Source organism: Ranitomeya variabilis, chromosome 5 (genome assembly GCF_051348905.1).
Source record: "Ranitomeya variabilis isolate aRanVar5 chromosome 5, aRanVar5.hap1, whole genome shotgun sequence".
Classification (NCBI taxonomy): Eukaryota; Metazoa; Chordata; class Amphibia; order Anura; family Dendrobatidae; genus Ranitomeya; species Ranitomeya variabilis.
This window is the reverse complement of record NC_135236.1, coordinates 629,821,324-629,834,135: the sequence shown is the minus strand read 5'-3', so window position 1 is coordinate 629,834,135 and position 12,812 is coordinate 629,821,324. Positions and strand designations below refer to the sequence as shown.

Here is a 12,812-nt window from a genome sequence, read left to right as displayed (position 1 = left end):
GTCAGTATCCACTGCAATCACTTTGGTGACTAGATAACCTTTATACCTTTCTCAGCAGAGTGAGGAATAAACTCAAATAATGCTGATCCCTCAGTGTCTGGTGATAGGTAGAGGATCTTCGGAGCATTATCATTCTTATCAATGATACATATCCTCACTGTGACATTACTGCTTAGAGGAGGAGATCCACTGTCTTTAGCCATCACCTGGAACTGAAATTCTCGCTATTATTTATAGTCATATGAATAATAGGTTACTATTTAACTGTGTTTTAGAGCTCCTATAATTCCACAGCACTTTATTAGTATATTATATGAATGTGGGAGGAAACCCAAGTGCTCAGAAAAAACCCATACAAACACACATTGAACATACAAACTCCTTGTAGATGTTGTCCTTGGTGAGATTTGAACCCAGACTGCAAAACAACAGTGCTAATCACTGAGCCAATGTGCTGCCCAATTGTTATCCTATATTATTATCTTACATTGGTGTAATGATCACAATGTGTCTAAGACAGATCTAAATTTACTCTTCACTATTAACATACCTGATCAGTATTGTTCAAATTCAAGCCAGGGTTTGCAGATCCAGCCACCGCTGCCGAGTCTTCGGTGTCTATGAGATTCTCAGTGGGGACGTTCTGCACTGGTTTCAAATAAGCGATTTCATTCTGCTTGGAGTCCAGAGTCACACACACATCATATGAGAATGGGAAAGGTAAACTGGTATCACTGATCTCAGAAGGACATCCCAGGGTGAACTGAGGATACACGTTTCTACTGTATGCCCCATATGTAGTCGGGGTGTTGTCTTTTCTGCATTTATAGATGACTGTCATGATAACGGTTATAATGAATAGACAAGAAATCAGAGCTATTGATATGACAAGATAGAAAGTTACAGGAGATTTAGCATCTGAATTAGTTGGTTGCCTTCTTATTTCTGGAACAACCTGTTGAAAGTTATCTGCCACAACTAAATTCAAAGTGACTGTAGATGACCAAGATGGGACTCCATTATCCTTCACCAGAACCACAAGTTTTTGCCTTAAGCTATCTGCATCTTGTAGATCTCTTCCAATCTTTACTTCCCCAGTATATTGGCCAATTCCAAATAATGAAGGATCGGGAACTTGTAGTAAGTGATAGGAGAGCCAGGCGTTGTGTCCAGAGTCAGCGTCCACTGCAATCACTTTGGTGACTAGATAACCTTTCTCAGCAGAGTGAGGAATAAACTCAAATAATGCTGATCCCTCAGTGTCTGGTGATGGGTAGAGGATCTTCGGAGCATTATCATTCTTATCAATGATACATATCCTCACTGTGACATTACTGCTCAGAGGAGGAGATCCACTGTCTTTAGCCATCACCTGGAACTGAAATTCCCGCAACTGTTCATAGTCAAATGATCTCTGGGCATAGAGAACTCCACTTATAGAATTAATGGAAATATAAGATGACACAGGAATATCGTCTATGTTATTACTAAGTATTGAGTATGTAATTCTAGCATTTTCATTGATATCATCATCTGATGCGTGGATACTATGTATTGAAGTCCCTTGCAGATTGTTTTCTTGTATATAGATGATATAGTTCTTCATCTCAAAGGCAGGAGGATTGTCATTCACATCAGAGATATTCAGTTGAATGGTTTTATTGGTAGATAACTGAGGGGACCCATTATCCATAGCTGTAATGGTTATATTATAATGATAAATTTTCTCTCTGTCAACAAGAGCTGTAGTTACCAATTTATAATAATTTCCAGAGGTTGATATTAACTGGAAAGGTAAATTTTCAGAAAGTTCACAAGTAACCTCTCCATTCTCTTTGCTGTCGATGTCATGGACATTGATAAGTGTTATTATTGTACCTGGAGGAGAATCTTCTGGAATTGTAGTTAATAAGGATGTGACAGTTATTTCCGGTGCATTATCATTAATATCAATCACATCAATATACACCTTACAGTGAGCAGCCAGGTGACCACCATCTTTAGCTTCCACCGTTAACTCATATCTGTCTGTGACCTCATGGTCAATATCTGAAATCACAGTAATACTTCCATTTACTGGATTTAATCTAAAGGTTGAAGAGATCCTTTCAGAAATGTCTCGAAATACATATGTTATTTGAGCATTTGAGCCTTCATCTTCATCCACAGCCTTTAACTGAAGAACCTCAAAACCCATGGGGACATTTTCACTGAAACTTGTTTCATATATTTCTTTACTAAATTTGGGGAAATTATCATTCACATCTTGAATAACAATCTTAATCAGAGCCGTCCCAGTGTTAGGAGGTGTCCCCCCATCAAAAGCAGTTAGAATTAAGTCATACATATTTTGCTGTTCTCTATCCAAAGGTTTCTCTAAAATAAGTTCAAGGTGTTTAATTCCATCTTTGGTCGATTTCATCCCCAGTGAGAAATATTCATTCTCATTAATCTTATAGTCCTGTACAGAATTTATTCCAATATCAGGATCCTGTGCAAGTCCCAAAGCTAAACGTACTCCAGGTAAGGCCAACTCACTAATTGCAGTGTCAAAAATATTTTCTGAGAAACTCGGGGGATTATCATTTACATCCTCAATTTCCACTTTAATTGTATATAGATGCAAAGGGTTTTCAATCACAGCCTCAAAGCTGATGAGACAATTTTGTTTTGTTCCACAGAGAACCTCTCTGTCTATTCTTTCTGCCACATACAATTCTCCATTTTCTAAGTTAATATTAAAATACTGTGTGTTTCCTCTTGAAAAAATATGGACATTTCTTAATTGCAATTCCTTTGTTTTTAATCCTAAATCCTTCGCTATGTTTCCTATTGTGGATCCCTGCTTCAGTTCCTCAGGTATTGAGTAGTGAAGCTGAGCATCCGTATGTGCCAACATAAGGAAAAGAAGAAAAATTGCTACTTGCCATTTCATTGTCCTTTTTTGGAAGCATTCAACCTTCTTATCCATTTGAAAACAGGAATTTCTGATTGGAAATGTCTTTATGTTTTTCAAAAATGGAAAAGTAAAAATAAAAATCAAATTCTAAATTGTATCTCCAAAATAATACTCAGCTCCAGGGTGATGGCTAAAGATCCTTTATTGTCTTTTCTTCAGCAGATTTTTGCTATGAATCTGTAGCAGGTAGAAATCTCTTTTAACTCATCTCTAATACACAGTCAAACAGTGGCACTTAGAGTCTGCAGAAGGAATTGCAGCAAATTTGCTTCTGTTTTCATTTTCAATAAGTGCTTAAAAAAAAACTTTCCACAATACATAAAAAAGAATTAAAGCTACTCTCTTGTTACAATCAGCCTTTTGTAACTAATAGGATAGAAATAAAGTCTGCTTACAATAGGCTTCACGAGAACTTATATACAGCTCTGGCAAAAATTAACAGACCACTGCAAAATGTTCAGTTTGTCTGCCTTTTTCTCTTTATAGGTATATTTTGAGTAAAATGTAAATTGTTCTTTTAGTCTATAAACTTCTGACAACATGTCTCCAAATTTCCAAGCAATAAATTTTGTATTTTTTCTAACAAAGAAAAATGTTCAAAATGAAAAAAAACACCCAGTGCTTTCAGACCTCAAATAATTGAAAGAAAACAGGTTCATAATCATTTAGAAACAATGACACTAATGTTTTAACTCAGGAAGCATTCAGAAATCAATATTTTGTGGAATAACCATGATTTGTAATCACAGCTTTCATGCGTCTTGGCATGCTTTCCACCAGTCTTTCACACTGCTTCTAGTGTAAAAATGTTAGCAGTTCTTCTTTGTTTGATGGCTTGTGACTATCCATCATCCTCTTAATTACATTCCAGAGGTTTTCAATGGGGTTCAGATCTGGAGATTGGGCTGCACATGACAGGGCTTTGATATGGTGGTCTCTTAATTTTTGCCAGACCTGTACATTAGATTGCTGGCCAGATAACACAAGATCAGCATGTTCATCACATATTCATCTGGTTAATACGGTTGTTAATCAAATCCTAGGCAATCAGAAGTTGAAATTTATCGTAGTTTTCTTATCAGCTGTTACCCTTGGGAAAATTAAAATTGGAGGTAAAAAGATCATTTTTGTGGAAAAATTATGATTTTTTAATTTTACGGCTCTACGTTATAAACTTATTTGAAGCCCTTGGGGGTTCAAAGTTCTCACCACACATCTGGTGTCACTTGTAGGGAGTTTCCACTATTTAGGCACATCAGGGTCTCTCCAAACACGACATGGCGTCCAATCTCAATTCCAGCCAACTCTGCGTTAAAAATGTCAAACAGCGCTCCTTCCCTACCAAGCTCTGCCATGTGCCCAAACAGTGGTTCCCCCAAAAAAATATGGGGTTTCAGCGTATTCAGGGCAAACTGTACAATAACCTGGGGGTCCGATTTCTCCTGTTACCTTTGGGATAATAAAAAAAAATGGATCTGAAGTAATTTTTTGGTGAAAAAAAGTTAAAAGTTATTTTTTTTAAACATTCCAAAAATTGATGTAAAGTAGACATGTGGGAAATGTTACTAATTAAGTATTTTGTATGACATAGCTGTGTGATTTAAGGGCATGAAAATTCAAAGTTGGAAATTTGTGAAATTTTCACAATTTTTGCTAAATAACCATTTTTTTACAAATAAGCGCATGTTATATCAAATAAATTTTACCACTGTCATGAAGTACAATATGTCACGAGATTACTGTGTCAGAATCACTGGGATCCATGGAAGCATCCCAGAGTTATTACCCCATAAAGGGACAGTGGTCAGAGTTGTAAAAATTGGCCTGGTCATTAACATGCAAGCCACCCTTGGGGGTAAAGGGGTTAATTTTTGCCAGAGCTGTATGTAAATATATATTTAAATTGCCTTTTTAATTCAATTTACATATTTAATTTCTCAGACAGAAGGATCTGCACAAGCCTGCATCCACAGAAGATCTGTGGCCAGTTCTCCAAAATATTTGGAACAACACCCCAGCTAAGTTTGTTCAAAAACTGTGCAAGCACACCTAGAAAAATTGATGTTTTATTCTGCTTTGAAAACAAAAGACAGTGACCCTAAATATTGGTTTGATTTATGTTTCTCTTTTGTTCATTCACTTTGCAATTTGCTAGATTATAAAAATAAACTTGTTAATACTTCCCTGTTTACAGTATTGTTAGATTACATAATTTTTCACACATTTGCCTAAATCTCTAGTAAAGTACTAGTCTAATCTAGTCTAGTAAAGTATCTCTGTTGTATGTACCTCAAGGGTTATTCCCATCTTTGTGGATGGGTATTGTTAGATAGTGCTTGTAAAAAAAGCGCTTTTGCACTTTACGTTTTATTACAATTTAGAGAGGTTTATGAGATATCACTTTTCTTTTGTTTACAGCCTAGGAGGCTTACTATGCTGCTATCTACCAGTGGTGGATAAACAAGGGCAGTACTTACAATTACTTTTCTACTGTGCTTGTAAACACGTTCACTGATGTTGGGCTTGATCACAGGCTAAGCTGCTAGCTTCTACTCCTTGCCAGTTTCACTTCACTGCTTTTGAGATAGACAGTAGTGGTGAAAGGTCTCGTAGGTATGAAGCTGTAAAGAAGTTGACCACCATTTTTCTGAACCATAATGTGCCATAATGGCTAAAAAGTTCATATGCTCACCTCATTATTCATCTCTCCGGCCCATCTGGTCCTTTCACACTCTCCATGGACTTACAGGTGTCATGGAGGATTCTGCGCAGGAGTGTGGGAGATCAACGGCATCATTCCACCTGTACACAAGCCTCCGATGTGCCATGACACCTAGCAGTCTTGCACAGCACAAAAGGACCAAAGACTCTAATGCAAGTGTTGGGTGATCAGAAGATGCAGTGAAGACTGGATGAGTGCTGGTTAGTGGAGGCTTCGGAAAGGTGAATATAATGATTTCCTCTATTTTTTACATATTACATTTATTGTTCTCTGGGGTCTGGAGAGATCCTAGGGTAAAATGATTGATAATAAATTTACAGAGAATAATTTCTCAACAAATTAAAAAAATTGTGCAAACAGGTGAATTCCAGTTTTGTCTGGTCCGCTCATCTCCAATGGACATCAGTTATAAAAACCCATCACAGTATCCATTTATCTTATATGATGGGAGCTTTTCCCAATGTATATGTTAAATGCAGACCATTAACTCAGCATAAACATTTGCAAATTGTATTTGATTCATGCACTAAAAACAAGCTATGATATGTCAGTGCTATAAGGTAATGAAAAGCATATGATCATTTTCATAAAATTCTCACTAATAAAATAGGTTGAGAGCAGGAGACCCCATCTCTATTACACTGTTGTGTCTTAACAGGGCAAAAATACAAAGATTGTCAAAAAGGGACAATTAGAAGCTTTGACGGTTCAACTGTTCATACATCATTAATATCTAAACAAAGAAAATACAAAAAAATGAAGAAAATATCCAACAATAAATGTATGAGTAAATCAAATGTTTCTATACATAATAATGATCTACTAAATTTAAAAAAAAAAAACTTCCACCATTCACACAGCCATGAAGGTAAATGATAAAATTATTTCTGCAGCATCCACCACAAGAGCCAACTAAGGACAGATTAATTCTGCCTCTATTAACCGAGTAGTACGTTTGTATCACTAAGGCGCAGACTCATTTTTGTGTTTACATCAGTTTCCTGGCATAAAACACTTTGATAATTCATAATTTTTGCATATGTGACACAAGAGAAAGTTAGACTAGTATAGTATGCACAACCACAATTATTAAGAAATGAAAACACCTTTATTAACACCTCACAAATACAAATCAATTAATCCGTATTCTACGCTTTGTAAGACGCACTTTATTTCCCCCAAATTTGGGGGGGAAATGTGGGTGCGTCTAACAAAGCGGATATACCGCTTACCATTACAGGCTGGGATGAGGGGGTGTCCGCCGCTGCTACCGCCCGCTGCCGCTGTCGCCCGCCGCCGCTGTCACCCGCCGCCACTGCCGGGGTTGTCCGCTGCTGCCCCGGGTGATGCTGGAGGCTCCGGTGCTGCGGGGGGCTCTGGCGACATTTTGTGAAAGACCAGAGCCCCCCGGCAGTTCGTCCATGCGTTCTAGTCTAGTATGACTAACTCCTGGAAAATGGCCGCCGGAATCTCGGGAGATGAGATTTCAGCACTGAGATCTCATCTCTCGAGATTCCGGCGGCCATTTTCCCGGAGTCAGTCATACAGGAACGCATGGACGAACTGCTGGGGGCTCTGGTCTTTCACAAAATGTTGCCAGAGCCCCCCGCAGCACCGGAGACAGCCCTGGAGACAGCCCTGCAGCACTGGAGACAGCCCTGCAGCACCACAGCCCCCTGTAGTACCAGAGCCCCCTGCAGCACCAGAGCCCCCTGCAGCACCAGAGCCCCCTGCAGCACCAGAGCCCCCTGCAGCACCAGAGCCCCCTGCAGCACCAGAGCCCCCTGCAGCACCCCTCATCCCAGCCTGCAGCACAGCAGCCCCCATGCAGCACCGAAGCCCCCCTGCAGACCCCATCATCCCAGCCTGCAGCAATGCTCCACTCCTGCCTCCAGCAACGACCCTGGGACCCTGATCCACCGCAGCCACAACCCCTGGTAAGCAATAAGACGCATGGATTATAAGAAGCCCCCTCAATTTATTAAAAAAAGTTTTTTCCTATTTTTCTCCTCAAAATTTGGGGTGCGTCTTATAATCCGGAGCGTCTTACAAAGCGAAAAATACGGTACTTTTCCTCCTCCAGGTATTGTAATCTATTTGCCTGACGGCTTTATTATATATGTACATGGATACCATGTTGCCTCTTTAGTAGTGTTGAGCGATACCGTCCGATACTTGAAAGTATCGGTATCGGAAAGTATCGGCCGATACCGGCAAAGTATCGGATCTAATCCGATACCGATACCCGATACCAATACAAGTCAATGGGACTCAAGTATCGGACGGTATTCCTGATGGTTCCCAGGGTCTGAAGGAGAGGAAACTCTCCTTCAGGCCCTGGGATCCATATTAATGTGTAAAATAAAGAATTAAAATAAAAAATATTGCTATACTCACCTCTCCGACGCAGCCTGGACCTCACCGAGGGAACCGGCAGCGTTCTTTGCTTAAAATGCGCGCGTTTCCTTCCTCCCGTGACGTCACGGCTTGTGATTTGTCGTGTGCCGCCCATGTGGCCGCGACGCGACCAATCACAGCAAGCTGTGACGTAATTTCAGGTCCTGAATGCCTATTTCTGCATTCAGGACCTGAAATTACGTCACGGCTTGCTGTGATTGGTCGCGTCGTGGTCACATGGGCGGCAGGCAACCAATCACAAGCCGTGACGTAATTTTAAAATGCGCGCGTTTCCTTCTTCCCGTGACGTCACGGCTTGTGATTGGTCGCGTCGCCCATGTGAGCACGACGCGACCAATCACAAGCCGGAACGTAATTTTAAAATCCTGAATGCCTAGAATTCGGCATTCAGGACCTGAAAATTACGTCACGGCTTTCTGTGATTGGTCGCGTCGCGGACACATGGGCGGCACGTGACCAATCACAAGCCGTGACGTCACGGGAAGAAGGAAACGCGCGCATTTTAAGCAAAGAACGCTGCCGGTTCCCTCGGTGAGGTCCAGGCTGCGTCGGAGAGGTGAGTATAGCAATATTTTTTATTTTAATTCTTTATTTTACACATTAATGTTGTTTCGATACCGATACCCGATACCACAAAAGTATCGGATCTCGGTATCGGAATTCCGATACCCGCAAGTATCGGCCGATACCCGATACTTGCGGTATCGGAATGCTCAACACTACTCTTTAGGCCACCGCTCTGGATATTCTGGGGGTCATCCTTACGGCTTTATGGCTTAACCCGATTTCCCCTCCCTTATTTTGTCAGGATTCATCTTCCTCTCCTTTCTTTCCACTGGTACCGGCGCTAGCTTTTCTCTTTTTTTTTTTTTTTCTTCTCTCTTTCCTTCTCCTTGTTATAATTGAATGCACCGCACTGCCCTGGTCTGTCCTGTCGCCCGTATTTGCGCATGCGCAATGCGACCCTATCTGGGATCGCGGTGTGCGCACGCGCACCTCATACTATGGACGCTGAGCTTACTCTGGCCATCTCGCCGGCTTCAATAGTGCGGCGCTCTCCTGACTCTTCAGCCATGTGTTTCTACACACAGCGGTATGTCATTACTTTAATTGATTGTGGTATTTAACCGTGTGACATGCACCTCCAGGCCACTTGCCCTGACGAAGCTGCTGCGGCAGCGATACGCGTGGGGCCTGCTTTTGCCACACTCCCCCACATCTTTGGGCTATTATGCCTGTTTTCCTTCCCTCTTGATAGGGAATTGACTCTTTCGCCTGTAGTCTGGTTTCCCTGCTGCACTCTCATACCCAATGATGCCAGGAATAGCATGCCTCGGACCTTGACTTATTACTAGCTGCTAATCAGGTTGTATCCACTTGGATCACATGGGCTACCTTTCCCTTGGGGGCTGTTGATATGTGCATTTTTTAAGGATATTGATTCCTTGTTTTGAGCTGCTGGGAACATTTATGCAGTGGGTGCACACAGTTAATGTGATTTAGCCCAAATAGGAATGATATGTAGGGTTGGTGCTTTTGTATATACAGGGTTTGATACACAATATCATGTGTTATGATTATTTTGTGATTACAGGGAATTCAAACTTTGGGGTGTGATGTTTTGTACAGATTTTGGTACCGTGTTTTAAATGTTTTTATATGTATTTGTGAGGTGTTAATAAAGGTGTTTTCATTTTTTAATAATTGTGGTTGTGCATACTATACTAGTCTAACTTTCTATTGTGTCACATATCGCTATATATATTCTAGGTATTGCACCCCTTTGTCATTATTATTGCATGAACAAATAGTGCACCCCTTTCTTCCATATTCTCATATAATTTTTGCATAACGCAAATCTGTGGAAGAATTTTGCAACTTTTGTTATTTTTAGGCTAGTTCCGGCCAACTTCACCAAAGTGGGTAGAGTGTGGGTGTTACCGAATTTATCAAATGTTATGTATAACTTATGCTAAAAATGTTACTTCAGTCCACTCCAGTTTAGTACATTAGTCCCTAAGTACCTGTACTTACCCTAGTTTAATAATTTCGAGGAGCATTGCGGCTTTAAGTCTCCTTACCTCGACATGCTTAACATGTCACTCCGCAAGAAGAAACAATGCTTCTTGGATCTCCGAACTCTACAATGTTATTTTAAAATACTAATCAAAATCAAAATTCGGTTTGAAGGAGGAAAAATATTTCTAAGGCTATATACAACTTTGCACATTATTTTTATTGCCCATTTGCTTCCTAAATGTGAGGTTAGAAAACTTTCTATCTTATAATCATTAAATGTTTCCACTACTTTGCTGTTGCAGAGTCTCTGCATCCCCAGCTAGATATTTAGCAAAAATGTTATAAGTTTATCAGAGCTTCTGTTCAGTTCTCATTGCACTCTCTGTACTCCTCCCTTCTCTCAGTGTTAGGCTAGGTTCACATTGCGTTAGGGCAATCCTTTAAGCGCATAGCGCTAGCGGATTGCGCTAATGCAATGTTTCTTTAGGGTTCGTGTTCGTCGTTCCCGCTAGCGCAGATACCCGATCTGCGCTAGCGAGGACTGGACCTCGGAAACACTTCGGACTCTGCTTGCAGCATCCGAGGTCCATCACAAAAGAATGGCACATCGCTAGCGCGTGCCCAAAATGGCATGCGCTAGCAATGCGCTACAGAGACAAATCACATTGCTGTCAATGGGTGCGCTAACAGACCCGTTGCATGGCGTTAATTGCGACAATTTTGCCGTGCAACGCAGTCCGTTAGCGTTAACCCATTAACGCAATGTGAACCTAGCCTTAGGCTGGACTCTCACATCTAGGTATAATGGTACAAGCACATACCATGACACACCATAGAGCCACAGCTTTCCTGTTCAAAACTCAACAGACACATAATTGCCTATGAGTTTGCTGAGTTTGGGTCAGGAGAACTGCTGCCACTCTGTGTCATAGTCCATTTCACATGGATGTGTGAATCTCACCTTAGAGACAGTAGGCAGGGAAGTAGTTGTACACTGGTGTGCACAATGTAAACAGAAGGAAAATAATCTACAGTCCCGGGGAGGGCAGTGAAATCAGGCTGTAGAAAAAAGTAAAATAAGGGAAATAAGTTCAGTATAGAAGCTGTGATAATCTATAAGATAATGAAAACAGTAGCACCCTGGGTGATTAAAAACTAACATCTGTCTTGTATTACTGGGACACAAACTCCAAAATGAGTGAAAATTAAATCTTGAATCAAGCTGCAAACTGTATATCAGGGAACTTTGTTGGATGAGTCGTTAAAAGAATGAAGGAATGAAGCTCGTATAGTGAAGCAGCACTATTTTATTAAATAAAGGTAATCACTAACATGTAGCAGTCAGTTTTAGCATATAAAAGATGTCCACAGCCTTTGAAAAATTAATATTAATACTACTCAAGGAAATAGGAAACTTTTTATTATATCTTATTAGATAAATCTTCTTCTTGCTCCTCATGGACTGATCTTTCATATGACAAACTCTATTCAGTTAAGATACCTTTTCATATTACTGAGACTGTGTAATTATCGTTTCAGGAGAACTTGTTGCAGAACATCTCTGCTTCTGGTTCTTTTCTCACAATCACCACTACCCTCTCTATAAAACTTTATGAACTTCACCTCCCATCTACTTTTCCAGTAATGTGAAAATCTGTCTTCACTACCTACTGATTTTTTAAATTCTATCCTTTAATTGAAAGTGAACAATCAGAAAAGTGGAGAAAAAAGCAGATTTTACGTGATAAAATATATTGCAAAGTTGCTCTTCATTTTCATGTGTACTATTGATGTATGAAATAAAAATTGAAACAATGATTACTCTCTAAGTAGCAGTAAATGCTATTACAATTATTTAGATGATTTTATAGCAAGTCTCCTCTTACCTGATTAGTGCTAGTGACTGGTAAGCTGCCTGGTGGTAGATCATTCACCACTGCTGAGTCTTCGGTGTCTATGAGATTCTCTGTGGGGACGTTCTGCACTGGTTTCAGATAAGCGATTTCATTCTGCTTGGAGTCCAGAGTCACACACACATCATATGAGAATGGGAAAGGTAAACTGGTATCACTGATCTCAGAAGGACATCCCAGGGTGAACTGAGGATACACGTTTCTACTGTATGCTCCATATGTAGTCGGGGTGTTGTCTTTTCGGCATTTGTAGATGACTGTGATGATAACGGTTATAATGAATAGACAAGAAATCAGAGCTATGGATATGACTAGATAGAAAGTTACAGGAGATTTAATATCTGAATTAGTCGGTTGTCTTCTTATTTCTGGCACAATTTGCTGAAAATTCTCTGCCACAACTAAACTCAAGGTGACTGTAGATGACAAAGATGAGACTCCATTATCCTTCACCAGGACCACAAGTTTTTGTCTTAAATTATCTGCATCTTGAAGATCTCTCACAATCTTTATTTCTCCAGTATATTGGTCAATTACAAATAACGAAGGATCCAGAACTTGTAGTAAGTGATAGGAGAGCCAGGCGTTGTGTCCAGAGTCAGCGTCCACTGCAATCACTTTGGTGACTAGATAACCTTTCTCAGCAGAATGAGGAATAAACTCAAATAGTACTGATCCCTCAGTGTCTGGTGATGGGTAGAGGATCTTTGGAGCATTATCATTCTTATCAATGATACATATCCTCACTGTGACATTACTGCTCAGAGGAGGAGATCCACTG

The 12,812-nt window shown here is 40.2% G+C and overlaps 1 protein-coding gene across 6 annotated transcripts in view; it reads right to left on the bottom strand.

Moving 5' to 3' along the window:
• Window positions 1–12,812, bottom strand: part of LOC143776637 (protocadherin gamma-C5-like) — a 671,321-nt gene that overhangs the window by 352,324 nt on the left and 306,185 nt on the right. The window contains exon 1 of one of the 6 annotated variants that reach the window (XM_077266253.1): window positions 551–3,069. The exons of the other annotated variants lie outside the window; for them this stretch is intronic. Within the exon in view, the coding sequence (XP_077122368.1) occupies window positions 551–2,971 (2,421 nt within the window). The 5' untranslated portion in view covers window positions 2,972–3,069. Of the gene's footprint in view, window positions 1–550; window positions 3,070–12,812 lie in introns of those variants that run through there. 6 annotated transcript variants of the gene reach the window in all.